Source organism: Bubalus kerabau, chromosome 11 (genome assembly GCF_029407905.1).
Source record: "Bubalus kerabau isolate K-KA32 ecotype Philippines breed swamp buffalo chromosome 11, PCC_UOA_SB_1v2, whole genome shotgun sequence".
NCBI classification, from domain to species: domain Eukaryota; kingdom Metazoa; phylum Chordata; class Mammalia; order Artiodactyla; family Bovidae; genus Bubalus; species Bubalus kerabau.
In genome coordinates, this window is record NC_073634.1 from 108773369 (window position 1) to 108798702 (window position 25334).

Consider the following 25334-nt stretch of genomic DNA (forward strand, 5'->3'; position numbering starts at 1 on the left):
TTGTTGGGCAGCTTCCCTCGCTCAGGTGTCACCAGGGGCTCCGTGGAGAGCAGGGCCCCAGGCCTGGAAAGTGACAGTGGCTTTGTCTTCAGTGGCGGCCTGATGTGGTGTTGCCCCAGGAGCAGCCTCGCCCGCCCTGGGGGTCCCCTTGACAGCGGCAGAGCCCGGGCGGCCTGAGCACGGGGTGCAGCTGGTGGGCCCCGGCCGGGCACAGGCCCTGGCCTCTGGCTGTCCACACCCAGCTGTGCTCGTGACTGCGACTGGGAGACTGGAGGGCCAGGTCCTCAGAGACCCCGGGGCCCGCAGGACACGCTCAGCGCTGCCACTCACTTCTCTGGTTTGAGACGTTAATCAGCAGCACAGCACGGAGAGCTATAAACTCCGTGCCCAGAGTTAGCCATGTCCACGTTTTGAATTACATATTTTAATTAAAAAGAGGCGTTGCAGAAAAGCGGAGTCCGGCTTCCTTCCCCTCGTGCCGCCTCAGCTGGCCAAGGCGCTGCCCTTGCCGATCAGGTCCTCTGCTGTGTGTGTGATTTCTGTCTCCATGTCTGGTCTCCCACACGGGACATGTGTGCACCGGGTCCCCTGCCCCAGGGTAGAGAGCCTGGCGTGCTGAGCACGGCGGGGCTGTAAACGCCAGCCCCCCCAGTCTGTCGCCTCCTCACTCCACTCCCACAGGCACACACCTGCCTGTGCCTGTCTCCAGGGCTGGCCGGGCGTCCCTGCTGCCCTGCGTCCCATCCAGCCCTGCGCACAGGCTCGCAGCTTCGGCAGGATCCCTCCTGGCTGGAGGAAGCGCCTGGAATCCCGTGCCTGTCTGTGCTGCTGTGGTCGGTGAGGGGAGCGTCCTGTATGTACCAGATTTGTGGCTGATACTCGTCATGGGGTGAACTGTGTTCCCCAAAAGCTACCAAGTACTGTTTCTCAGTGCTTCTTAGAACGTGACCTCGTTTGGAATGGCAGCCTTTACAGAGATAAGTTAGAGGGAGGCGTTAGGCTGGGCTCGATCCAGCATGCCCAGAGTCTGGACACGCAGAGGGGAACGCACGTGCCGGCCTGGGGAGCGTGTCTGTCCAGAGCCCTGGAGACAGCGGGCGAACCCAGGAAGAGCCCGGAAGGGCGCCTCCCCAGGAGCGGCCCTGCCAGCCCCGTGAGCTCCGACCTGAGCCTCCAGGACTCGGAGAGGATCAGTTCTCCATTTTAAACTTCCCGGTGTGCGGCTCACTGTCTGGGCTGCCTAGGAAGCCGACGGGGAGGGCTCAGCTGTGTCTCCACGGCCTCTGCCGACTAGCTTCATCTTTTGCTGAGAGAGGAGCACCTGGCCTCTCCAGCGGTCACTTCTGCCGCGTCTCACTTTGTGCCACGTGTGTTTTGAGGCTCTGCTGTTAGCTACACACACGTGTGGGATGGTTCTCTCTACTTGATGAGTTGGCTGCCTCGCCAGCTATCATAACTGGCCTCTTCCTAGTCAGTCGTCACACGTGTTTAGAGAACTCGGGAGACGGTTTCCCGTTGCTGCCGCTGCCGCCTCCTGCTCACGTCGTGTCCTTCCTGTCGGGAGAGCGCCTCCACCAGGCCCAATGGGGCGGGGCCTTCTCACTGGAGACCTAGTTCCGGGCTGTCTCCGTTTGCCCAGCACTCGGAAGATTCTCTGCTTCTGGGCCTCCCTGGCGGGCCAGCTGCTAGGGCTCCAGTCTTTCAGTGCCACGGCCCGAGTTCAATCCCCGGTTGGAAGTGGAGGTCCCGCAAGCCGAGGCGTGCCCGCCCGGAGTGCTGCTTCCTGCGGCCCGGACCTCTGGAGGGCCGCGCAGCCCCGCACGCTGTCCCCTGGGGTGAGCTGCGTTGCCTCTGCCGTCAGTGTCCCGTCTTCAGCTTTCACCTCTGGTCACTTGTGTCCGGATGTGTGTGCTTGTCCCGAGTCCTGCTCAGCTTCCTCGATCTGTAGGTTTGTATCTTCCACCAAATCTGCGGACGTTGTCAGCCACTACTTCTTCGAACCGCTTCCTTCTGCCCACAGCCCTCAGACCCTCACTCGCCCTCCCCTGCTCTCCTCTCTGCCCTGTCCTCAGTCACGTTCGCCGACTCTCCTCTGACTTCATCCTGCTGTTGAGTCTGTCTAGTGAGTTTCTGTTTCCTTGCTGAGACGCATCTGCCCTAACATCTGTGGCACAGCGTGTGTGATGCTCGCTCAGGTGTCTCAGCAGCCGCCACAGTCCCTGTATGCTCACGCTGACACGCTCAGCACCTCTGGGCGTGTCTTTCCCCCAGTTCTGTGAGAGCTGCCTAGCTGTGCATTAGACTCTGGACATGGACTTCATCTGGTCTGGGTCTGGTTAGGCTCAGGCTCACGGCCCCACTGCAACCTGTGGGCTGGACCCCACATCTGCTGTGCCCCCCAAGCCCTCCTCTCTGGACGGGCCACGTGTGCACCCCCAGCCGTGGGTGGGGACGCAGACCCTCCTCTCTGGGTGGGCCCCCTGTGTGTGCACCCCCAGCCCTGGGTGGGGACGCAGACCCTACTCTCTGGGTGGGCCCCCTGTGTGTGCACCCCCAGCCCTGGGTGGGGACGCAGGCACTGCTCTGTGAGCTCACCAGGCATTGGGTCACATCCTCGGGAGCAGCCCCACAGCCAAGGGGCTCCTGGGCCTCGCAAGCCCTGCACAAGCTGTTTCTCAAGCTGCTCCCTCTGGCCTGGTTGCCGGCACCCCATCTGGCCCCCAGCCTGAAACCTGGAGCCTGTGACCTGGCTGTCAGTCCTCTCCTCAGGCCACTGTACCTGGGGCCACAGAGCCCTCAGGGGTTGCCCTGCCTCTCAGCACTCAGTCCGCTTTGTGAGCCCCCTTTCCCGCCCCTCGGTGGGCTGGTGGCCGTGCTGCAGGCCCAGCAATCAAAGGTGGGCGCTGGGGAGAGGTGCGGTCCTGGGGCCCAGCTGCCCCGGTGCCCTCTGCAGAGCCTTGGGCGGCAGGCCCACCGTGCTCTGCCCGGGAGGGGCGGGGCCTTGAGCTGCTCCCCACTGAGCTTGGAGGCTCGAATGGGGCTCCTGCCCTCCATCAGACGTCTGCTCGCGCCCTGGGGACAGTCTCCTCTTCAGAGCCACCTCCCAGGCCCCCCTGTTCCCCTGTTCTTCTGGCAGGTTTCTGCTTCTCTGCTTTCTGTTGTCTGATTCCACAGCAGCTGGGCCGGGTCCAGCCTCCTTTCCCTGCGCGAAGCATTTAACCCAGTCGCTGTACCTCTTCCCTGTCGGCTCCCTTTTAAATGTCAGTTTCTGCCTGTTCTCAATTCCTATTCTGCTGCTTCTGCTTTACAGGTTTTGTATTTCCTTGATGGCTTTCATGGAGAAGGCAATGACACCCCACTCCAGTACTCTTGCCTGGCAAATCCCATGGACGGAGGAGCCTGGTAGGCTGCAGTCCATGGGGTCACTGAACGACTTCACTTTCACTTTTCACTTTCATGCATTGGAGAAGGAAATGGCAACCCACTCCAGTGTTCTTGCCTGGAGAATCCCCAGGAACAGGGGAGCCTGGTGGGCTGCCGTCTATGGGGTCGCAGAGTCGGACACAACTGAAGCGACTTAGCAGCAGCAGCAGCAGCAGATGGCTTTCAATTAAACATATCCCCAGTGTTTTCCAGAAACTGTTTCATCTTGCAGCTCCTCCAGACAGTAGCGTCCATGGGGTTTGCTGGCTCCTGCCTGTGGCCAAGCACAGGCTCCGGACTGCGGCTCCAGTGGGTCCAGGGCAGTGCACCCCGGCTCCACTGCTGTTGGGGCCCCTTCCCTGTTCTCACAGGGCCAGTGGTTTGCAGACACATCCAGGGATGTGAGCGCCCCTGCTTCCGACATGGCGCTGGGGCTGTCCTTGGGGAGCCGCTGTGCTGCTAGCTGGCTCCTCCAGGCACATTGAAGTCCTCCCAGGCTAGCTTACCTGTGTGTGCCTGGCCCTGCCTGGCCTGTCTCTCTGCGGCCGGCTTGACTATGACCCCGCAGGCGACTGGGCCGGCCTCTATTCACCGCTGCCCCTGGCTGGAAGGATGTAAGGTCCCCTACGGCCTGTCCATGACTCTCTCGGCCATCTTGTTGAGGCGCCGTGTGTGGGGCCGACTGCAGTCCAGTACCGCCACTCCCCGTGGGGCTGCTCGGCAGGCTGCTGCCACGCCAGAGCCCCCACCCCCAGCGTCCCCAGACGAACACACAGGCTGGGTGAGCCCTGGGAGGGCCGGGGCCACCCCTGCCCCTCTGCTGTCCACTGTCACGTGCCAGGCGCTCTGCCGCTGCCCCAGCCAGGGCCCCCTGAGGACTCCAAGCCCTGAGCCGGTGGCTCCAACAGGCACCTGGGCAGGCGGAGCTCTGGTTCCCCAGCCAGCTGCCGGCCCACCTGCCGTCAGTCCTCCTGTGCCCCCTGCTGGCGGGTAGTGGGCACACAGTGGGCCTGTTCAGGAGTGGGTGCCGGGGCCTTGTTTAGACACAGTGGGGGCTACAGCTGGGGATGCGAACTTGAGTCCCCACTGGCCGGCTCAGGGCAGCTCCAGTGTGTGGCCTGGGGCACCCCACCCCGTCCAGCAAGCACACCAAGGGCCCGAGTGGATGCCACGCCCCTCCCTGCACAGAGACTGGCCAGTGCTGTGCTCTTGCCAACTGTTTATTCAGACCCTGAACAGGTGACCCGTGACATGCACGTCCCCTGGGCTCATGACAACCTGACCTGCATTGCAACCCTGATGCTGGGCAGCTCCCAGAGAAGGGAGCCCCAGCTCCCTGGGCAAGGCTGGGCCCAGTGAACAGTGCCAGGCCCCACAGGGCTGCCAGGGGACACGTGGTGCTGAAGGGCCCAGGGCCCAGGCCCAGGGGAAAGGGGTGGGTGAGGAGCAGGGGGCGGGGGACACAGTGTCCTGTGCATCCCGGGCCAGTCAGAGGTGACCCTGGCTGCCCGGTGCTGAGCGGCACAGCTGTGGGAGGCGGTGTGTGTGCGCGAGCGTGGTGGGGGCCAGGCCGCGCTCCCTGCGGCCTCCCGGCCCCCTTCCTAAGGCATTCCTGTGGCGAGCTGCTCTGCCCCTGTGCGGTCTGGGCGGCACTCAGCCCTGGGAAAGGGTCCCAGGCGTGCTCGGCGGGCCCCAGCGCCTCAGTGCTTCTGGCTGGCGAACCAGGAGAAGAAGGGGCGCGGGCGCGGGCGCGGGGCCTGGAGGATGCGCACGGTGCGGGGCGAGCGCCAGGCTTTGATGGTGGCGTCGTCGCTGGCCGTCAGCAGGAGCTCTTGCTCCTGGGGGCTGAAGACCACAGAGTTGACCACATCCTCGTGCCGCAGCTTGGCCAGGCAGATGTTGTAGTGGCGGTCCCAGATGTAGCCGTGCCGGTCCTCGGCCCCACTGGGGAGGGGACAGTGCGGTGAGCCCCGCCCCGCCCCGCCCCGCCCCGCCCCCAGCCCCGCCCCGGCATCGCCCCACCACCTGGCCACGAAGTCCCTGCTGACGTCCAGGAAGATGAAGAAGCACTCGTCGTTGGGCGTGTAGGCGCGGTGCGCGCGCAGAGCCCGCTTCACCTCCCGCATGGTCTTGAGATCGAAAACCAGCAGGTCGATCTCCTCGGCGATGGGTGGCGGCTGCATGGGGTCAGCCACCACCGAGCCGCTGGGCCAGGCGCGGCTGTTCACGTACAGGTACCTGCGCCGGCATGCAGTTCAGTGCGCGCCCGCGGAGCTTCCCCCCGCCCCCGGGCTGCCTACAGAGGCCCACCTGTTGTCGGGGGACAGGCCCATGCCGATGATATGTCCGTGCACATCGATGACGTGGTCCAGCGCATCGAAGAAGGCGTCGGAGCCCCGGCCCTCGCCCAGAACGGGCCCGGCTGTGGTCATCTGGTGCGGTAAGATCTGCTTGATGCCTGCAAGGAGGGCGGGGGTGGCGGCGGCGCCTCGGTACCTGGCAGTTCCCAGGGCTGCCCTGCACCCACAGATCTGAATGTGTGCCTGCCCAGGGGTGAGTGGGGGGCAGTGTTGGACTAGAGCTGGGCCCCCCCGGACAAACGGAGGAAGGGACTCTGCCCATAGACGGACCCGCCCCAGGCCCCTCACCGATCTGGTGCGGTGAGTAGGTGAGGCAGCCGGTGGTGAAGATGAGGAGCTTGTTCCCGGCGGCGGCCCTGCCCTGCTCGGGGGGCTTGGTGTGGCCCTGGGCCAGCAGCTCGGCCACCTTAGTCTCCAGCGTGCTCTCCGGCAGCGGGGGCTGTGCCCGGCCCTCCAGGAGCCCGTCCAGGAGGCGCCGCAGGCCCTTGGCGCGGGTCGGGCCCCGGTCGCTCTCCTCATCCTCACCATCGCTGCCCAGGTCGAAGACGCGGCTGGAGTCTGTGCCGGGGGCGCCGGCGTCCAGCAGGAGGTCGGGGCTGTCGAAGCGGCTGCAGTCGGCCACCATGACGGTGCGGATGGTGCTGGCATTGAGGTTCTGGATCTTGAAGAGCCGCTTCACCACGTTCACGTTCTCCGACTCCACGTCCTGGGGGCGGGAGCGCGGAGGTAGGCGCGGGCTGCGGGAGGCCGCGCAGGCCGCAGGGCGCCCCCCGCGCGCACCTGGAAGGCGTTGTTGAGCCAGAGCACCGAGCAGGACGTGATGTCCCCGATGCGGTGCAGGTTCCCCGAGATCAAGCTGGTGTCGCTGAGCCAGCAGCCGAACACGTCGTAGGGCTTGTTGCGGACCCGGGACAGCAGGGCAAAGGTGTCTGGGTGGAGCAGAGAGAAGGGGCGGGGCGGGCGGGCTGGAGGGGTGGGGCGCAGGTGTCTGGGCGGAGGGTGGGGCGTTAGGGGCGGGGTGGTCGGGCCGCCCGCCCCCAGCCCTCTCTTACCTAGGCTGATGACCGCGATTTCGCCTGAGGAGGAGTTGTGGGGCCCTAGGAACACCCCAGACGCCAGCAACAGCGAGTCGTCTTGGTTAAACTGGGAGAACTGGGTGTAGCTCCAGTTGTAGGGCCGCATGTCCGCGCTGTGCAGCAGCGAGATGGTCAGGTCGTTGTTCCAAATCTGCGTGTGGGGGCGCCCAGCAGGCACGCCTGGTGAGCCCGCTCTGAGTGGGGGCCCTCGGGCCCCTCTCCTGGCTGGCGCCCGGAAACCGCCATCGGGTGGGGGTCCCTTGTCTCTGGCCTTCAGACCACCCGAGGCCTGTGAGTACGTGGTGCTCCGGCCAGCTCTGGCCTAGCTGCACGCAGGGCCCCTGCTCATCTGCAGGCAGTTAGGGCCGCCCAGCCCCCGCCTCCCATCCAGGTTCCGACCCTCGCCGTGGGCTGTCAGCCCTGAGCCTCTCCCCCCGGGGTGCCGCCCTCACCTTCACTGTGCAGTCCTTGGAGCAGGAAGCAAACTGGTAGCCCGAGTGGGAGAAGCTGAGGTGCAGGACTTGGTCGGTGTGCTCCCGGAGCGTCTGCACCTCCACACAGGGCACCGTGTCATAGAGGCGGCGGAACTCCTCGAACCAAGACGTGGCCGCTGTGGGGGGGCGGGTCATGCTGGGGCTGCGGGCCTCAAGCCCAGGCCCTGGCAGCCGGGGGCCGCCCTGCCTGCCCTCCAGGCCCGCTCCCAGGCCCAGCCCGCCGTCCCCAGCCAGCGTGAGGGCTGGTGCTGACCTGGGTGCCGGGGCACGTCTCGGGCCACCTGGTAGTAGCGGTAGAACTGCTCTCTCCACAGGCACTCGTCCCTGGACACGGCCTGCCACTGGCGGCACGCCAGCCCGGCGGCCAGCACGTCGGCCGGGCCCAGGCTCAGGAAGATCTGGTAGACCAGGCTGTCTGGAAGCAGGGGTGTGTCCCCCTCGTCCATTGTGACATTCTGCCCCAGCGGCCCTGAAACACATGCACAGCCCCTTAGCTGCCGGTGGGACCAGGGAGGACACTGGCCCCCAGGTCCAAGGAGAGGCACAGGAGCCCGGGGCTGAGCGGAGCCAAGCCAGTCCAGCGGGCGCTCCTCCTGCCCCACCAACTGCCCTGCTGGGCATTCAATTGGACTGAGCATGTGCGGAGGGCCGGCTGGCACTGCCTGCTCGGCCAAGGAGCCAAGAGCTTCCCCAAGCCCCCGCACAGCTGTGCTCCTCGGACCCTGCACTCCTGAGGTCCCGCAAGGCCCAGGGAGTCCCTGAACACGCAGCTTCCCAGCCTGGTCCAGCTGGAGCTGGAGTGGCTGTGGGCTTGGGGGACCCACTGTCACCCCAAAAGTTCCCCTCCTCAGGAGGACAGGCTTTCTGGGTGGGGCCCTCTGACTTCCCCCCATAGGGTCCCAGGGAGACATCTGGTTGCCAGAGCTGGGGACCGCTCCGAGGCCCAGAAGGGAAGGGTCGGTGACCCCTGCGCACCATCTCTGACCTTGCTGCCCCAGGCTTCGGAATGGTCAGCATGGGATAGAGGTCCTTCCCAGGAGAGACTCGGGCCGGTGGGAGAAGGGCCGGCCGGCCGCCTGTCCCAGACGCCGCCAGGAACACCAGCCGGCCCTGCCCTCTGCCCTCTGGCCTGGGGGACCCTGCCAGGTTGGCCGCAGGCCAGCGCGGACACGGCCGGGCGGGGCGGGGCCGCCCAGCGCCCCCACCCTCCCTCTGAGGGGCTGCCGGGGGCGGGGCGGCGGCTCGGGCCCCCCCGCCCCGGTCCCGGCGGCCTCGGCGACTCATTCATTGGCCAAGGACGCGTCCGGGGAGTTGGGGGGCCGGGCCCGGGGTCGGGGCGGGGTGACGACGCTCTCCGGGCTAGGCCGTGAGGGCCCGGGCCGGGGTCCGGACGCCGCCGTGACGACGTTCCCCGGCCCGCCGCACTCACCGCGGCCGCCTCCGCCCGGATGCGCGGCCCCCGCCCCGGCGCCCGGCCTCGGCCCACGGACCCTCTTCCGCCCTCCGTCGACGCTCCGGCCGCCGCGTCTCTATGATGGAGGCCGCCAGGCTGATGCCACGAGCCCCGAGGCATCGATGACCGTCGCCGGCCGAGCGCCGCCGCCCGCGTCGGCCGCTCCTGCGCCTGCGCGTCAGCACCCGCGGCCCGGGGCGTCCTCGCGCGCCTGTGCGCGTCCGGCCTCCCCGAAACCGCGGCCCTGGCGGCGGGGAGGGGCGGCGGCCGTGGGCGGGGCTGCGGGCGGGGCTCAGGGTCGCGGGTTCGAGACCGAGCTCCGGCGTTCCGCGGCCTCCCAGGCCCTTGCTCCGCTGTGGGGAGATGAACGTGCAAAGGGGTGAGCACCCGCCTCAGTGGACATCACCGGGTTTGTGGGCAAGAGAAAGAAAGGGAAGGTCGCTCAGTCGTGTCCGACGCTGTGCGACCCCATGAACTGCAGCCCACCAGGCTCCTCTGTCCATTCATGGAGTGTACAGTTCGTCGCAGTCTCCAGGCAAGAGTCCTGGGTTGCCTTTTCCTCCTCCAGGGGAATCTTCCCGACCCAGGGTTCAAACCCGGTTCTCCCGCGTTGCAGATGGACTCAGAGCCACCTGGTGGACAAAGACCAGAGGTCAACTTGGACTTTGGACACCGGACATGGCGACGGGTCCCTGCCGGGAAGCGCAGGGCCAAGGTCAGATGTCCAGGGTGAGGCTGAGTTCACTGGGAGCCTGAGTCGGGGGTTGCCTGGCCCAGGGCAGAGGTTTCTGGTGGCGGGAGCATGGGCAGACTTCCTGGGCGGGGCTGCTGAGCAGCAGTGGACAGTGGACTCTGACCTGGGACGTTCCCCGTCTGCCCTGCGGGTCCCCTCGCCCTGTCGCCGCCATCGCCATGCTGACCCCCAGGATTGCAGCCCTCTTGACTCTGCTTCTGGCCAGCAGCTCCCTGGGTCAGCGGGTGCGGAGACCCCCGCGGCCCCCATCCCCTATCAGCACCATCCAGCCCAAGGCCAACTTTGACGCCCAGCAGGTAGAGCCGGGACGAGGTGGGGCGGGCAGGGGCCCGCCCGGCTCTGCCGCCCCTCACACAGCCTGCTCCCCAGTTCGCAGGGACCTGGCTCCTGGTGGCTGTGGCCTCCCCGTGTCGCTACCTGCAGGAGCAGGGCCACCGGGCTGAGGCCACCACTCTGCACGTGGCTCCTCAGGGCTCAGCCATGGTTGTCAGCACCTTCCGAAAGCTGTGAGTCCCAGCGAGGACCCCTGAGCCCACCCCAGCTGCGGCCTCACCCGGGTCGGGGTGCCCCAACCTGCTGGGCATCCTCCCATGCTGGCCGTGCCCCCAGGGATGGAATCTGCTGGGCAGTGCGGCAGCTGTACGGAGACACGGGACGCCCAGGGCGCTTCCTGCTCCAAGGTGAGGCGGTGGCCGCTGGGGGTGGGTACGGCGCTGGCGGTGGGGCTGACCCGCCGGCTCCCCGCAGCCCGGGGCGCCCGCAGGCCGGTGGACGTGGTCGTCGGGGACACGGACTACCGCGGCTTCGCCGTCTTGTACCTGGAGAGGGCGCGGCAGCTGTCGGTGAAGCTGTACGGTACGTCCCGGGGCCCTGGGTCCCCGACCCTGGGTCTGCCCGCCCGCAGGGCTGTCGGGTGGGCTGGGTAGGCCCTCTCCTCCCTCCCGCCTGCCCCTGCCCTTCGGCCCAAATGTGGGGACAGAACGGGACCGGGAAGTGGGGGAGCAGGGGTCAGATCGCAGCCCCAGGCACACAGCCCAGCCCCCGGAGCGCCCTGCAGGCCCCTGCCCCGTGGGTGCCCAGGAGCCCATGTGTCCCGCACGCAGTCCGCTCGCTCCCTGTGAGCGATTCCTTCCTGAGTGTGTTTGAGCAGCGGGTCCAGGGGGCCAACCTGACTGAGGACCACACCCTGTTCTTCCCCAAGTACGGTGAGTGTCATCCCCCGCCCCTGTCTCCCCCGGGCTTGCCGCCCGCCCCCCACCCCCGGCTGCCCCTGACCCCTGGCCCGGCCCCCAGGTTTCTGCGAGGCCGCGGACCAGTTCCACACCCTGGACGGTGAGCGGGCAGCTCCAGCGGGCAGCGTGTGGGGGGTGGTGCCCAGGGCCCCCTCCCGGCTGAGACGCATCTGTGCTGCAGAAGTGCGGAGGTGAGGCGGGTGGCTGCCGTGCGCGAGGAAGGAGCCGACCCGGAGCTGGACCTGCCACCCCTCGTCCACCGCCCCCGCGAAGCTGCCCCTCCCCCGGGTGCTCCGTGGGCTCTCATTAAACGCCGCAGCCTCAGCCGCTGCCTCTTCCTTTCCACCCTGGAACCCCGCGTCTGCCCACCTGTTCTGCTTCCCTGATGGGCTGGAGGGCGGGGGCCCACCTCCTGGTGCCAAGCCCTCCCCAGGGAGTTGGGGGTGGGGAACGGCTCCTGGCCACGGCCTAGGGCACCTGGCACCCTGCCCTCGGACCCCAGTGTCCCCTGCTCTGTCCCCTGTATTGGCGCCTGTCTCTCCTGCCCCCTGCCTCTGAGCAGGCCTGCCCCGTGGCCCCACTGGGCCGTCCTGCTGGGCAGACGCCCCGGTCTTCTCCAGAGCCTTCCCTGCAGGTCTCCCTTGCCTCCTCCTGAGACCCCTTTTGGGATCCAGGGCCCAGAGCCCCAGGGGCCCGTAGCCAAGGCAGCAAGGGCCCCTGGGGAGGAGCACGTGGCTTCAGGGGGTCAGGCAGGGAAACCACCCCCAACCACTTCCCGGGCCTGGGGCCCATCTGAGGCAGCTGGGAGCCTGCGTGGCCCTCACGGCCGCTCCAGGGGCAGACAGGGCCAGGCAGGGCACAGGACTGGCTGGCAAACAGGACTGCCCCCCGGGGTGAGTCCGTGCATGGCTGCGAGCAGCAGGCGCCCCTGGGGGCAACCACGTGGGTGGGCCGGCAGGGGGCCCAGAGTGCCGGGTTGGGGGGTGCCTGGACAGATGGGGTGGCCCCCAGGAGCCCACACCCAGGGTCTGCCCAAGGTCACCAGCCACGAGGGACCACAAGATGATCTCTAGCCTGTAGAGAAGAACTTTCTGGAAGGTGGGAGCCCTGAGGTCTGGGGACAGATGGGGGCTGGTGTCCCGCCCCCCAGCCTCTGCCTGGAGGGGCTTCTCCGCGCAACTGCAGGCTGTTGGTAGAAGGTCAAGTGTGGGGATGGGGCCTCCCCCGGTCGACTGTGCGCCCTCCACACGTGGGTCCCGGCCAAGCTTCCCGGGACCCTCACCTGTGTCCCTGACAGCGGAGAGGACGCCAAAGAAAAAACCCGCGGTGCAGACCCCTGAGACGCAGAGACCAAAGGGCAGGAGCTCTGATGGAGCATCCGCTCCACCCCCCGCCAGGTCTGTTGGTGTGGGGGCGCCCAGCTCCGGGCCCACTGGTGAAAGCTCGCCCCCTGACCCGTCCTGTGAAGCTGCAGAGGACATGGGCCAGTTCCAGCTGCCCCCAGGCCCACCCGCCCGCGCTCTGATGGGCTCCGGACCTGTGCCCTGCCCCCACTGGAGGCTGGCCTTCTTCCCCCATCTCTCTCCCACCTTCTTCCCCGCACAGCACCCCGTGGCGGGCGAGAGCCAGGCTCACGTGACGGCTGCTAGTCAATCCCGGGCATTGCAGACAGCTGTGCCTGGCACACACTGCCCAGCCCGCCCCGTCCCACTGTGCCCCCCATGAGGAGGAGGGTCAGCCCTCCTCAAGAGGACTTGGGGAGACTTGAGGGCAAATGGCGGCCCCCATGCTGGGGCCAGACTGGGGCAGGAGGTCAGGGAGTGGGCCTCAGCTCGGCCAAAGCCTCCCAGTCAGGGGAGACTCAGTGTCTGCCCGATGGACATCTCTGAGATGCCCACTGCGTGTCAGGCCCCTGCCCCTGGGAGCCAAAGTCCAGGGCTCACCACTCCCTGATGCTGGTGAGGCAGAGTGGGCACAGCAAGATGGACCCCCGCCCCAGCCTCCCCACCTGGGCTGCGGGGAGGCCAGGCCACCTCGGGTGAGCTGCAGGCCACGAACAGGAGGGACCTCCATCTGGTCCCTGGAGAGCAGGGTCGGAGATCCCTGGGCCCGCCTCCGCGTACCCACCTCCCTCCTCCCCCCGCGGGCCCGTCCAGACCTGGGCAGGGGGTGCGGTTGCTGGGAGGAGCCCACAGCCCTCCAGGGCCCAGTGTCCACAGTGGGCAGGGACCATGTCCCTTGGTGCTGGACTCCCAGCCAGACAGGCAGACGGGGCTGGCAGGAAGGGGAAAGGCAACGACCCTGCCGAGCTGGGCACCTCGTCACCCAGGCTGAGGCTCCGAGCTGGCAGTGCCCAGAGGCCCCCACAGGCCTGGCCGCACGTGCCCAGGCAGGAAGGAGGGTCTCTGCCCTGAGTGTGGGCAGCTGCGGGCAGGAGGCCAGGCTCCCTAGAGCCTCCTCGGGCTTCTGGGGAAGGAAGGGTGCTTCCAGCGGGGCTGGGGGTCCAGGGGCTGCGCCAGGCCTCCCGAGTGCTCCCAGGGCCCAGGCCGAGGGCAGCCCAGCCCCGCCGCAGCTCTTACACAGAGCTGGGGGCCGGGGACACCGTAGCGAGCGCTACAACCGCAGTGTATTTCGATTTCACTACAATGTGTAACGAGCTCTAGTTACACTTCAGCAAACGAGGTGAAGCAATTGTAGTCCTGGGTGAGTCGTTTTATATGCTCAGCCGCTCAGTTGTGTCCGACTCTGCAACCACATGGACCGCGGCACACCAGGCTTCCCTGTCCACCATCTCCCGGAGCTTGCTCAAGCTCATGTCCGTGGAGTCGGTCACACCCTCCAGCCACTTCATCCTCTCTCGCCCCCTCCTCCTCTTAAGTTTCAAGAACTAGGGACTTTCTGGTGCTCCAGTGGCTAACTGCACTCCCAACGTCGGAGGCCCCGGTTCGATCCCTGGTCAGAGGACCAGATCCCACACGCTGAAACTAAAGCTCCCTCGTGCCTCAACGCAAATTGAAGATCCTGGTGGCCACGAGACCCAGCACAGCCAAATACATTTTTTTCTTTTAATTGTTTTAAAAAACTAGGTGAGGCAGTTGTAGTTCTAGATGAGTCGTTTTTACGTGTGTGCTCAGTCACGTCAGACTCTGTGCGGACACGTGCGACCCCATGGACTGCAGCCCACCAGGCTCCTCTGCCCCCGGGATTTCCCAGGCAAGAATGGTGGAGTGGGTTGCTATTTCCTTCTTCAGGGGACCTTCTCGACCAACGGATCAGACCCACATCTGCAATGGCAGGTGGATTCTTCACCACTGCACCACTTGGGAAGCCCTGAGTCGTTTTGTGTAAAGATTTTATCGGTTATAACTGAGCTTTGCCTTTTAATTGTAAGACTTGGCTTTTTATCGGGCTTCCCAGGGGTGGTAAAGAACCTGCAGCTCAGGCCTGGGGTGGGGGAGGATCCCCTGGAGGAGAGCCTGGTGACACACCCCAGCACTCTTGCCTAGAGAATCTTATCAGAAAGAGAAACCTTGAAAAGCTTAGGGAACTCCGACTGGCAGTCTTGGTCTGGGAGCCTGCAAGGGCCATGCATGCCTGAGCTGCACTGACTTGGACCCCCTACCCGCCCCGCGGGGATGAGGCTGCCGCGTCCCAGCCTCCAGCGCCGCGTTCCCACCGTGGCTGCAACACCAGCGGGCGCTCTGCGTTTTCTGGCCACGCGGTTGGCGGGAGTTCCCAGACCAGGGACTGAACCCGGCCGTGAAAGCCGGGAATTCTAACCACTGGGCCACCGGGGCACTCCCTGTGCTCCGCGCTTCCCGGTGGGCACCTGCTGTCCCTGCCCCCGCAGGAGCTCAGTGGGCGGGGGGCAAGGCCCCTGCATGTGGGGACAGGGCCAGGTGTCCCCCACCGCAGAGGGGCCTCCAAGTTCCCCAGCTTGAGAGGGCTTCACGGGGGCTCACTCACCCTTCCAGCTCCCCTGCAGCAGTGTTCTTACTCTGCTGGGTGCACACGTGGAGGGGGTCGCCCTGCCTGCGGGGGGGACAGGGCCTGGGGGAGACAGGGCCTGCAGGGGGAACAGGGCCTGGTGGGGACAGGGCCTGGGGGGGACAGGGCCTGGGGGGGGACAGGGCCTGGAGGGGACAGGGCCTGCGGGCGGACAGGGCCTTGGGGGGGAACAGAGCCTGCGGGGGGACAGAGCCTGGCGGGGGACAGGGCCTGGGGGGGGACAGGGGCTGCGGGGGGACAGGGCCTGGGGGGGGACAGAGCCTGTAGGGGGGACAGGGCCTGCGGCGGGGACAGGGCCTGGGGGGACAGGGCCTGCGGGGGGACAGGGCCCGGGGGGCGAGAGGGCCCAGGGGGGAGACAGGGCCTCTGAGGGGGACAGGGCCTGGGAGGGACAGGGCCTCTGGGGTGGACAGGGCCTGCGGGGGGACAGGGCCTTGGCGGGGGGACAGGGCCTGCGGGGGGACAGGGCCTGGGCGGGGAACAGGGCCTGCGGGGGGACAGGGCCTGGGGGAGACAGGGCCTGGGGGGCGCTGGGAGCCCTGGGCCTGGGGCTCCGCTCAGGGCTGGGTTGGGGGTGGAGGCCTCGCCTGGCCTCAGCCTCTGCAGGAGCTAACCGCGGCAGGCCAGGTGGTCACAGGGCCCTGGTGGGATGGCGGCACTTGGGGGCGGGCTGTCCCATCTGACACGCTGCTGACCGCCGCTCTCAGTCTCCCCGGAAGGCCCAGTGGGCGGGATGGTGGTGGGAGGAGGGCCCGGCCTGGTACGGCAGAGTGCCCACAGCCCGAGGGGCCAGGTGCCGCCTCGGCCGGGTTTAGGATCAAGTGGGGTCAGCGGAGTAGGATAGGAGCTTTCAGAGGGGCTGGGGGCTGCCCCCCAGCTTAGGCGGAGCGTGATGGGTCCTTCGGGAGGTTAACCACCAGGTCGCTGAGGCCAGAGTCTGTGAGCAGAAGACCTGGCTAATCGGCCAGACTCAGGGAGGTCAAGGCAGGGGGCTGAGCCCCCCAGAGCCCCCGCCCCACCCCATCTAGCTGGGAGGAAGGACCCAACCAGGGCCAGGCCCTTCCCAGAGGAGAGGAGGCCGCCTGGGACTGAGCCAAGGCCTGAAGCCTTGGGCCTGGAGGCCAAGGGTGGGGAGAGGTGGCCCAGGGCAAGCTCAGGGGTCGAGCACAGGTCCTTCCCATGTCTGACGTAGCCCAGCACCCAGTGCCCAGCTGGAGTGGAGAGGAGGGCTCTGTCCTCCCCCAGGGGTGTCTGAGGCCACCCACGCCCCCCACAGCTGCCCTCCAGCCCCCAGGACCAGCGTGTGGGGCCGCCCCCGCCCGCTGGCCTTCCCTGTCCCCTCCTCCCCTGCCCGCCTCCTGGGCGGTGACTCAGGTCCCCCCCCAGCCCTGTTCTGGCCCCACTTCGGTCTCGGGGCTGTGGAGCCGCCTGCGGGCTGGCTGCCCCGCCTGTTCCAGAGTGAGAACGCCCTGGCCCTGACCCCGACCCCTGGCTTCCCGCCTGGGACAGAGCATTCTGTCCTTTGTCTGGTGCAGCTGGGCCGGCGTGAGGAGGCCCCTGGAGGGGGCAAGGGGCGGCCGAGCCCGGGAGGCTGGCTCGGGGTCCTCCCCAGGAGGGCTGGACCCAGTGGGCACCCCACCTGCCCCATTGGCTTCCCACGCTGTCCAGGCTGTGACCCAGATGCCCCCATCTCTGGTGGGCAGGGCCTGATTGGGCCCCGCCCCTGGAGCCCACCCCCAGCCTGGTCCTGAGGAGGACGGTGCCGGGTCACATCCCCAGGGAGGGGCGCCCGCCCGGCAGGCCCATAAAGAGGTGGGCGAGCCTGAGGTCCCCAGCACCAGCGGCACGTCCCACCCCGTCCCTGCCGGGATGGGCCTGTGGTTGGCCCTGTGGGTGCTTCTCTACCTGCCGAGAGCCCTCCAGGGCCAGAGCCCACACACCCGGGCGGCCCCCAGCTCTGTTCTGCAGAGTTTCGAAGACAGCAAGGTCAGGGCCAAGGAGGGACGGGAGGTGCCCACCAGGCCTGGGTGCGGGGAGTCAGCCAGGCCAGCTCTCTGGGCACCCGCACCATGGAGACCCCTGGCCTCTGGCAGCAGAGAACCCTAGACTCCCCCATAGTCCCCCCTCTCCCTGCGGTTGGGGGGAACATCTCAGTCCCTCTGCACAGAGAGCCCCCCCGGCCAGCGTCACAGTCCCTGCGGGGCCTGGGCCCTCTCGGGCTCCTGCTAGCGTGACCGAACACCGGGAGCCGTTGCCGAGTGCAGCAGGGTTCCCGGCCAGCCCGGCCCCTGCCTACCCCCGGCCCCTTGCAGTTCCAGGGGGAGTGGTATGTCCTCGGCCTGGCGGGCAACACCTACATGGTAGCAGACAGGTCCCTGCTGAGCCCTTTCACGGCAACGTTCACGCTAAATAAAAACAGCCACTTGGAAGTGGCATACGCCATGGTCCGGTGAGTGAGGGGCTCTGGCCACGCTCTCCCAGGGCCTTCCTCCTAACTTGATGTCCAGCACGAGCTGCTAACAACCTCACCCGGGTCTGGGGGGCCGTCTTCAAAAGAGGGAAGGCACAGACTAGATCACAGACTCAGGAGAGCCCCAGGGCTGGTGGATGCCAGGTTCCACTGGATCCAGGATCTCAGACACTGTGATCAGAGACTCCTCATCCCCTCCCTCTCCTCCTCTCAGCTCTGCCTGCCCTAGACTTCCGTTCAGGCAGGTTCTCCCCTCACAGGGATAAGACAGTGGCTTACACTGACGTCCTCTTCAGGATCAGAATTCCAGAACAGAAGAAATATCCAGGCCGGCCTGGCCATGGTGTCTGATCGGCTCTTCTTGAGTCCTGCGTTCCCCTGGACCCGTTGCTGTATTGTCCAGGGCGACAGGCATGGGATGACACACCAGCCGGGATGACTGGTTGGGGAGAGTGGGAAGGCTTGATGGACAGCCCTGGGGGTGCACAGCCCCCCTGGAGATGCTGAAACCACAAGGGCTTCCTTCCCCGGGCAGCTCCTCCAGCAGGTCCCGAGGCCTTCCTTGCCCACCCACCCAGAGATCTCTTTCGCTTGGGGTTCTTGGATCCCGGCATGAGACAGGAAGCCCGGAGGCCAGCAGCGGGGCACAGATCAGCCCCCTGCCCCAGCTCTGTGCAGGCTCAGCCACGCCAGACCCCAGCAGGGAGTCTCCAGATCCCTCAGGGGGCAGGGACTCAGTGCAAACACCATCTCCGGAAGCCTCTGCTGCTGCTGTCAGTCGAGTGTGTTTGCCTGGCAGGGTCAGGGCACTAGGTCCTGCCTCCCAGCTCAAGTCCAGGGCCCAGCCAGAGCTCTCCCAGGCACGTCACAGCCCAGAAACACCGTCCCTCGAGCGTGTGCCTCGGGTGCATTTCGGGTCTGGTTCCAGGCCAAGGAATGGTCAGCAGGTGGACCTGATGGAGGCCACAAATGGGTGGGCCACACAGCGCCAGAGCTCCCAGGGCTGAGGTCCCCTCCCCGGGCAAAGCCCCAGGTCTGCGTGGGGCTCGTGAGTGGGCCCTCCCGGTGGGTCCACTGGGGGCAGCCCCCGGGAAAGGCCCAGCCAGGTTCTGGAACCTTCTTCCTGCCCGTCCCCCTCCCCAGGGGCCAGCGCTGTGTCACCTGGTCGTACGAGCTTACTTCGCAGTCCCAGCCTGGGGCGTTCTCGGTGGATCACAGTGGAGGTGAGGGGGCGGGGGGCAGGGGCAGGAGGGGGCAGCCTGTGGGCGCCGGCGGGGAGGCCTGACGAGGCTGCCCCGCCAGAGCCGGGGGCGGACCCCGAGGAGATCCAAGTGTATGACACGGACTACGCGTCCTTCGCCCTCCTGCTCTCCAAAAAGCAGTCGGACCTGCAGAGGATCCTCAGGGTCAGCCTGCTGTGTGAGCCCCTCGCCCCAGGGCGGTCGGTCAGGGTGGGTGGGGGGCGGGGAGGCCAGTCTACGTGTGGCTGAAGCCAGGCCGTGCTCCTCGGCCCCCAGGCAGAATATGGGCCATTCAGACCCCGTTGCTGGACAAGTTCATCTGCCTGGTCCGAGCTCAGGGCCTCTCGGATGACAGCATCGTCTTTCCGGACCTGACAGGTGGGCTTCTGCGCCAGCTGGGGTCTGCCCGGGGCCTCGGAGCCCTGTGGGGGCCCTGCGGGAGCCCGGCCCACACCTGTGGCCCAAGTGTGGGGTCCCAGCTACCCCAGGGTTCAGCCTGAGTCCGTACTGGGGGTCTCAATGCTCCTTGGTCTCCTCCCTACCTGCGTCCCCTTCCCCGGGGCCACCCCCTCCCCCAGGGTCTCCCTTCCCCTAGGTCCCCCAGTCCTGGGTCACCCCCTCCCACTTGGGTCCCCCTCCCCAGGTCACCCCTCCACACCCAGGTCACCCTCTCCCACCTGGGTCCCCCTCCCCTGGTCACCCCTCCCACCCGGGTCACCCCCTCCTACTCGGGTCACCCCCTCCCACCCAGGTCCCCTCCCCCAGGTCACCCCCTTCCACCTGAGTCCCCCTCCCACCCAGGTCACCCTTCCACACCCAGGTCACCCCTTCCTGGGTCACCCCCTCCCACCCAGGTCCCCCCTCCCCCGGGTCACCCCTCCATACCCAAGTCAACCCTTCCCGGGTCACCCCTCCCACCCGGGTCCCCTCCCCCAGGTCACCCCTCCACACCCAGGTCACCCCTTCCCGGGTCACCCTTCCCACCCGGGTCCCCTCCCCCAGGTCACCCCCTCCCACCTGTGTCCCCCTCCACACCCAGGTCCCCTCCCCCGGGTCACCCCCTCCCCAGCCAAGTGCCCCTCCCGTCACCCCTGAGTTTCCTTCCTCTGCTCTTACACATGACAGCCACACGCACATATACCACTTCACGCTTGAACATATACCACTTACACACGCAGGCACACACACGCGCACAGGGAGGATGCCCTCGGGTACACACTCGCTTACAAGCACGTGCACGCCCACCGCACACCCACCATGCTTGGCCACCAGGGTCTGCAGTGAGTCTGGCCCCACGGGCACTTCCCCCCAGGAGGTCAGGGTGGCCGCAGGGCAGCCCCTAGAGGCGCCTCGGCCCCACCCCAGCCCCTGCCCCCTCCCTGCCGCCTCCCGGTTCCCTCCTGAAAGCGACTGTGCACACGTGTGTGCGTGTGTGTGCGTGTGTGCGCGTGTGCGTGTGTGTGCGTGTGTGCACGCATGCCAGTCTGTGCATGTGTGCGTGCATGTGCATGTGTCTGTGTCTGTCTTGGTTTCCCTCCCGGCTCTGCCCCGTCCCCTCCGGCCTCCATCCCGAGGCTCTGTCTCTCCATCAGACTGGTCAGTCCTGCCTGAGAAATGCTGAAAGATGAAGTCACCTCATCCCCCACCAAACCCGGGCTCGCTGCCCCGCTCTCCCTGCCTCCACTCCCAGCATGAAATAAACTCGCTGTGCTGGGACCTAGGAGTGTGAGCGACCGTGACCTTGGGGCAGGTGGGGAGGCACCCGGGTGGGGGCTGCCCTCAGAGCACCCATGCCCAGCCCCTGCCCACCAGGGGCGTGCGCACGAGGGCATGAGTGTGTCTGCATGTCCTTGTGGGCAGTGCTAGGTGGTTCCCAGGACAAGGCCCCTCATCCTCCCAGCTCCTTGCTGGGGGACCTCAAAGGCCTCCCTCTGCCCCCAGAAGGCCTGGAGGACTGGACACAGAGGCCCCAGGCTGGGGAAGGGGAGCTGGGCCTCCTGCCACTGAGAGTGCAGGGACAGGGATGCTGCAGGGCAGAGACCTGCCAGCCCAGCCGGGACACCAACCTCAGTCTGAGCACTGGGCAGCACCCCTTCCTGAGTCTCTTCCCGGTGCACCCCCCGGATCTACCAGCCGGGGAGGTGTAGGGTGCGCCCAGGGCCGGGGTGGAACTGGCCCCAGGAGAGGGTAACAGGCATCCAGAGAGACCCCTGCTCTCTCTGTGCCTGACCTTGGCCTCCAGGCGCATCTACCCTCAGGAGGACTCCATGTGGGGGTGGTTTAGAACTCCTCTGAAGGCAGCCCTTCCAGCATCCCTGGGCGGTGGAGCCTGGTCCCACAGACACATCCACCGAGCAGGGTGTCGCAGAAACCAGGCGGGTTCTGGGACGGAAGCCTTCCTTGATGACCCAGATTGACCCCGTAATAGACCCCAGGGGCACCGCGTGTGATGGCCTCCTGTGGTCACGGTTTGATGTCCCTCTGTGCATCTGACTCTCCAACAGCTCGGGTTGTCCAGGCACAAGCCTGCTCTGCCCGCCGCTGTGTCCCAGACCCCGAACGGCAGCGGCCACAGAGGAGGCCGTGAACACCTGCCTGCTGGGGGTGGGGGCCGGGCTCTGAGCGGATGGACGGACGGAGGGAGGGGGTGGTCAGCAGAGGGCTCAAGGTGTGCAGGTGGGTGGCTGGTGGGAGGACGAGTGGAGGAGGTGGGCGTGAGGGTGGCTGTGTTTCTGACCGAGGGCTTGTGGTTGTGGGGTGCATCCTTCCTTCCTGAGTGAGGATGGGCCTCTCCTCTGTGGACTGGCTACTGGGTGATGGTTCACAGGGTGGACCCTCCACCGTGGTCTCTCTCTGTCCCGCCATGTTTCTTCCTCCGTCCTTCCCCCGCTGACCCGTGGTGTTCTCCGTGGACAGGGGCCATCCTTAGAGGCAGGTCTAAGCCCTCGCCGGCCTGGGGCCCGGGCCAGGCAGGGGACAGCAGCTGGGTGGGGTCCAGGCCCTGGGCGCAGGCAGAGAGGTGGGGCCCTGCTCGGCCCCCAGACTTCTTCTTAACCCTGCACAGCCCTGCGAGGGGCGGGGGGTGCTCCTTGGTGCCTCTGCACAGATGGGGAAACTGAGGTTCAAGGATGCTGGCCGACCCCTTGGCAGAGTCACCAGACCTCTGGCCACACGCACGCCCCTCCTGTCTGGTCGGTGGTGTGGGCCTGGGGTTCACTGTCAGCTGGGCTGGAAGCACTGCGAGGGTGGGGGTGGACAGGTGCTCCGGTCCTGAGGGGACGGAGCCGGGGTTGGGCAGAGACGGGCGCTGGAAGCATGTGTTCTGGCCTGCGGCTGCCCCGCTGGTCTCCGTGGGAAGACAGAAGGGCCTGTTTAATCGTCCGAAGAGCAGTTTCCGACTCTGAGCTGCCAGGCCCCGGCCACCAGTGACCGGCAGCGCGCTGGGAGCCCGAGGGGGTGTCCCGCAGCCCCGCCTCCGGCCTGCCCTTCCCCCAGCCCCGGCCTGGCCCCGCCCTCCAGCCTGGCCCCGCCCTCCGTGCCCCGCCCCTCAGTGACCGGCCGCGCGCAGGGAGCCTGCAGGTTGTCCCTCCAGCCCCGCCCTTCCCTGGCCCCGCCCTTCCCTGGCCCCGCCCTTCCCTGGCCCCGCCCTTCCCTGGCCCCGCCCTCCGTGCCCCGCCCTCCGGCCTGGCCCTGTCCTCCAGGCTGGGTCTCCACCTGTCCCCGTGGGAGAGTGTGGGGCGATGGCCCCGTCCGGCAGGCCCAGATGGCTTGCTTTTGGCTCAAGTCAAGACGCAGCAGCGCAGGGTCACTGCGGCCGCCCACCCCAGCCCCGCTGGCCGGAGTGTTGCCACAGCTGTCCTGCTGGCCGTCTGTCCCCTGATTACAGCTGGTGAAGTGGCGGCGTCCGATGTGTGGGGACAGCCCTGTGGGACGGAGCCCTTGGTCTGTGGGGTCTGCGCTGACGCCGGGGAGTTAGTGTCAAAATCAAACTGTGGGACACCCAGCTGGTGCCGGAGAATCAGAGAACTGGTTGGGGTGGAAACGGCCACATTTGCTGTCGGACAAGCAGAAACCCTGTAAAGTCGAAAGCGGAGGCCTGGGGCCAGGGACACGGGTGGGTCCAGCCAGTCCCTGGACTCAGACTCACTGGCACCTGAGCCTTTAGAGGCATGAAGATGTCAGAAGACCCCAGCGCCCTGGGGAGCTCAGCCCCGTGGTTCTCTCAACCAAGCCCCCCTGCAGGCAGGGCCAGACATGGGCGAGGGCCCAGACCAGGCCCCGACTCTGGCCGTGGGATTCTAATCCTGCTAGCCGGGTGGACACACGGGCCCTGCTGAGCTGTGGTCGTGACGTTAGTGGGGCTGTTGAGTCCAGGAACCCGGGAGTCAGCGCAGTTCTATTTCCCAGGTCTCTGGGGCCCCTGAGGGCGGTGACATGGCTGGGAGGACAGAGCTGCGTCTGGGTCTGGGTGGCCGCAGTGACCACCCTGGCGCAGGAGAGACCACCCTGGCCCCTGGGGGACCGTTTCAGGGAGAGCAGAGGGCCCTTGAGGTCTCAGGACCCTTTGAGGCCCCATGTCTGCAACTGGGCTTGCTGGGGTCTGACCACTTGAGGGGGGACAGGGCAGGGCAGCCAGAGGGACAGCTGCACGACCGTGGGGCCGGGGAGAGGGCCCAGGGGGGGACCATGGGTGGTTGACCCCCATCCCCTTCCCTAGTGAGGAAGCCACAGTTCCCACCTGTGGTGGGGGAGGGCTGGGGCCATGCTGAAACACGGCCTCCACCTCCTCGGCCTTGCCCAGGCCTCCCGCACACGCGTCACATGCACACCACACACACACACACACAGAGCACATGCAGGCGCACACATGACCCTGCTCGTGTGCCCACACAGCTCTTGTTCCTGGTAACCTGGGGGCACCAGCTGTGAGGTCTGAGGCCTGCGGCAGCCCCACACAAGCCCAGCCCAGCGCCCGCCGCCCAGGAAGGGACACTCCTTCCTGGAGTCCCAGCCTTGGAAAAGCCGGAGGAGGTCAGGGGAGGACGTACCTGCCGCTGAGCAGGCGATCGAGGCTCCTCACGCCTCCTGCCCCGGGGTGCGCGCTCTGCCTCCCATGCCCACACGTTTCCGGGATGCAGCCTAGAGAGAGCGTCGGGCGGTTGGACCACCGGGGCTGCACACCCGCCGGTGCCTGGCAAGGCCCCAGGTGAACCGTTTGGATTCGGTGGTGGGTGTGGAGAGCAGCTCATCTTTGCGGCCCAAGACACGCCTCGTGAGGACGATCCCACACTCGTGAAAGCTGCCAACCCGGATGGTCCTCCCTGTCCATGTTCGGGGCCAGGTCCAGTCTCAGCAGGAGAGCTCCAGGGGCTGTGAACCTGCTCCGCAATGTTCAGCCACAAAAAGGAAGAAGAGTCTGACACACGCTGCACCAGCGTGAACCCCGAGGACACTGGTAAAAGGCCAGACACGAAAGGACGCAGAGCGTGTGGCTCCGTTTACACGAAGCGTCCAGAACAAGTGGGTCCACAGACAGTGGAGCAGTGGCTGACAGGAGCTGGGGGCGGAGGGGTTAGGAAACCCTACGTAGCTTCAGAGTGGGGGCTGGAATCCAGGAGGACCAAGGCGTGGCTCCGGGGCGGGGGTGCTTCTGGCCCCACCCGGACCTCCTGAGCACATCACTAACAGCCAATCATTTAATCGCCTGCATGATGCAGCCACCCCAGACCCCGCCAGTGAGGTCTGGAGAGGTCCGGCTCGGTGAACGTGCAGAGGTGCTGGGAAGGCTGTTCACCCCAGCCATCGGCCGATTCCACCCTGTACCTTCAGGATACGCTGCAAATAGCAAGTGAGCCGTGGGCCTGCCTGTGTGGGCTGCACCGACTAGTAGTGAGCCCCAGGAAGGGGTCCCGGGAGCCCCTGATTACAGCTGGTGAAGTGGCGTCCGATGTGTGGGGACAGCCCTGTGGGACGGAGCCCTTGGTCTGTGGGGTCTGCACTGATGCTGGGGAGTTAGTGTCAAAATCAAACTGTGGGACACCCAGCTGGTGCCAGAGAATCAGAGAACTGGTTGGGGTGGAAACGGCCACATTTGCTGTCAGAGTGCTGTCTGTAAAAACGGCTCAGAGCTGCGTGCTCAGGATGAGGCTGCTGGGTCATAGGAATCCCACGTCTGGAGTTAATAGACGCTGCCCACAAACATGTACATGTATGCACATACACATATATACATACATGTGTACACACAGCAAAACCTACGCATGCGTGCACACAACTACACACATACACACACACATAAATATATTGTTGTTTAGTCGCCCAGTCGCATCTGACTCTTTGTGACCCCATGGAAAAAGCAGGTGGGAAAGATATAAAGCACCAAGTAAGAAAGTATATTTAAATCCCAATATAAGTTATTACATTAAATGAAGTTAACTAAATATGTCTTAAAAGTCTCATCAGATAAAATTTTTTCTTAATTAATTTATTTCTGGCCATGCTGAGTCTTTGTTGCTGCCCAGGCTTTTCTCTGGTTGCGGGGAGCAGGGCTCCTCCTCCTGTGGTACCCGGCTGCTCTCTGCAGCAGCTTCTCTCGCTGCGGAGCACGGGCTCTGCCGTGTGTGGGCTCAGTAGCTTTGGCACATGAGCTGAGTTGCTCCATGAACCAGGGATCAAACTCATGTCTCCTGCACCGGCAGGTGGATTCTTTCAGGGAAGCTCCTAGACAGGATTTTTTTTAAATGCATCATAGGCTGTTTTATGAGAGAAACATTTAAGACAAAAGGGTAAATAAATGTTAGGAGGAAAAAAAAGAAAAACAAAA

The 25334-nt window shown here is 66.2% G+C and overlaps 3 protein-coding genes across 12 annotated transcripts; 2 read left to right on the plus strand and 1 right to left on the minus strand.

Moving 5' to 3' along the window:
* Window positions 1-4625: 4625 nt before the first annotated feature.
* FBXW5 (F-box and WD repeat domain containing 5) lies at window positions 4626-8939 on the minus strand. Of its 4 annotated transcripts, none has more exons than XM_055541627.1 (9): window positions 8783-8939; window positions 7607-7822; window positions 7312-7469; window positions 6836-7010; window positions 6564-6712; window positions 6072-6489; window positions 5734-5881; window positions 5449-5661; window positions 4626-5367 (listed from the first exon to the last, which is right to left on the minus strand). In XM_055541627.1, the coding sequence occupies exons 2-9, from the start codon at window positions 7797-7799 to the stop codon at window positions 5124-5126; spliced, it is 1698 nt and encodes a 565-aa protein (XP_055397602.1). In that variant the 5' UTR covers window positions 7800-7822; window positions 8783-8939; the 3' UTR covers window positions 4626-5123. The 4 variants fall into 4 exon arrangements, with proteins under 4 accessions (XP_055397602.1, XP_055397601.1, XP_055397600.1 ...); XM_055541626.1 differs by lacking the exon at window positions 8783-8939 and adding an exon at window positions 8329-8745 and having other exon boundaries at window positions 6309-6489; XM_055541625.1 differs by lacking the exon at window positions 8783-8939 and adding an exon at window positions 8329-8745.
* Window positions 8940-9043: 104 nt separating this feature from the next.
* Window positions 9044-11137, plus strand: C8G (complement C8 gamma chain). Of its 7 annotated transcripts, none has more exons than XM_055541630.1 (9): window positions 9044-9341; window positions 9423-9535; window positions 9733-9856; window positions 9930-10066; window positions 10170-10240; window positions 10308-10415; window positions 10664-10765; window positions 10854-10892; window positions 10974-11137. In XM_055541630.1, the coding sequence occupies exons 1-9, from the start codon at window positions 9312-9314 to the stop codon at window positions 10985-10987; spliced, it is 738 nt and encodes a 245-aa protein (XP_055397605.1). In that variant the 5' UTR covers window positions 9044-9311; the 3' UTR covers window positions 10988-11137. The 7 variants fall into 7 exon arrangements, with proteins under 7 accessions (XP_055397605.1, XP_055397609.1, XP_055397604.1 ...); XM_055541634.1 differs by having other exon boundaries at window positions 9769-9856; XM_055541629.1 differs by having other exon boundaries at window positions 9423-9521.
* Window positions 11138-16669: 5532 nt separating this feature from the next.
* Window positions 16670-19085, plus strand: LCN12 (lipocalin 12). The gene is made up of 5 exons (XM_055541788.1): window positions 16670-16786; window positions 17113-17249; window positions 18414-18493; window positions 18573-18689; window positions 18788-19085. The coding sequence occupies exons 1-5, from the start codon at window positions 16670-16672 to the stop codon at window positions 19009-19011; spliced, it is 675 nt and encodes a 224-aa protein (XP_055397763.1). The 3' UTR covers window positions 19012-19085.
* The last annotated feature ends 6249 nt before the right edge of the window (window positions 19086-25334 follow it).

Coding starts and splice junctions, on each gene's coding strand:
- FBXW5 (XM_055541625.1), bottom strand. CDS start 8,641: ATGAATGAGTCGCCGAGGCCGCCGGGACCGGGGCGGGGGGGCCCGAGC. Junction 7,823..8,328: donor GGGCAGCAAGGTCAGAGATG/GTGCGCAGGGGT, acceptor CATGTGTTTCAG/GGCCGCTGGGGCAGAATGTC. Junction 5,662..5,733: donor GGCCTGTCCCCCGACAACAG/GTGGGCCTCTGT, acceptor ATGCCGGCGCAG/GTACCTGTACGTGAACAGCC.
- C8G (XM_055541629.1), top strand. CDS start 9,277: ATGAACTGCAGCCCACCAGGCTCCTCTGTCCATTCATGGAGTGTACAG. Junction 9,857..9,929: donor CCAACTTTGACGCCCAGCAG/GTAGAGCCGGGA, acceptor CCTGCTCCCCAG/TTCGCAGGGACCTGGCTCCT. Junction 10,067..10,169: donor GTCAGCACCTTCCGAAAGCT/GTGAGTCCCAGC, acceptor CCGTGCCCCCAG/GGATGGAATCTGCTGGGCAG.
- LCN12 (XM_055541788.1), top strand. CDS start 16,670: ATGGGCCTGTGGTTGGCCCTGTGGGTGCTTCTCTACCTGCCGAGAGCC. Junction 16,787..17,112: donor AGAGTTTCGAAGACAGCAAG/GTCAGGGCCAAG, acceptor GGCCCCTTGCAG/TTCCAGGGGGAGTGGTATGT. Junction 17,250..18,413: donor GTGGCATACGCCATGGTCCG/GTGAGTGAGGGG, acceptor CCCCCTCCCCAG/GGGCCAGCGCTGTGTCACCT.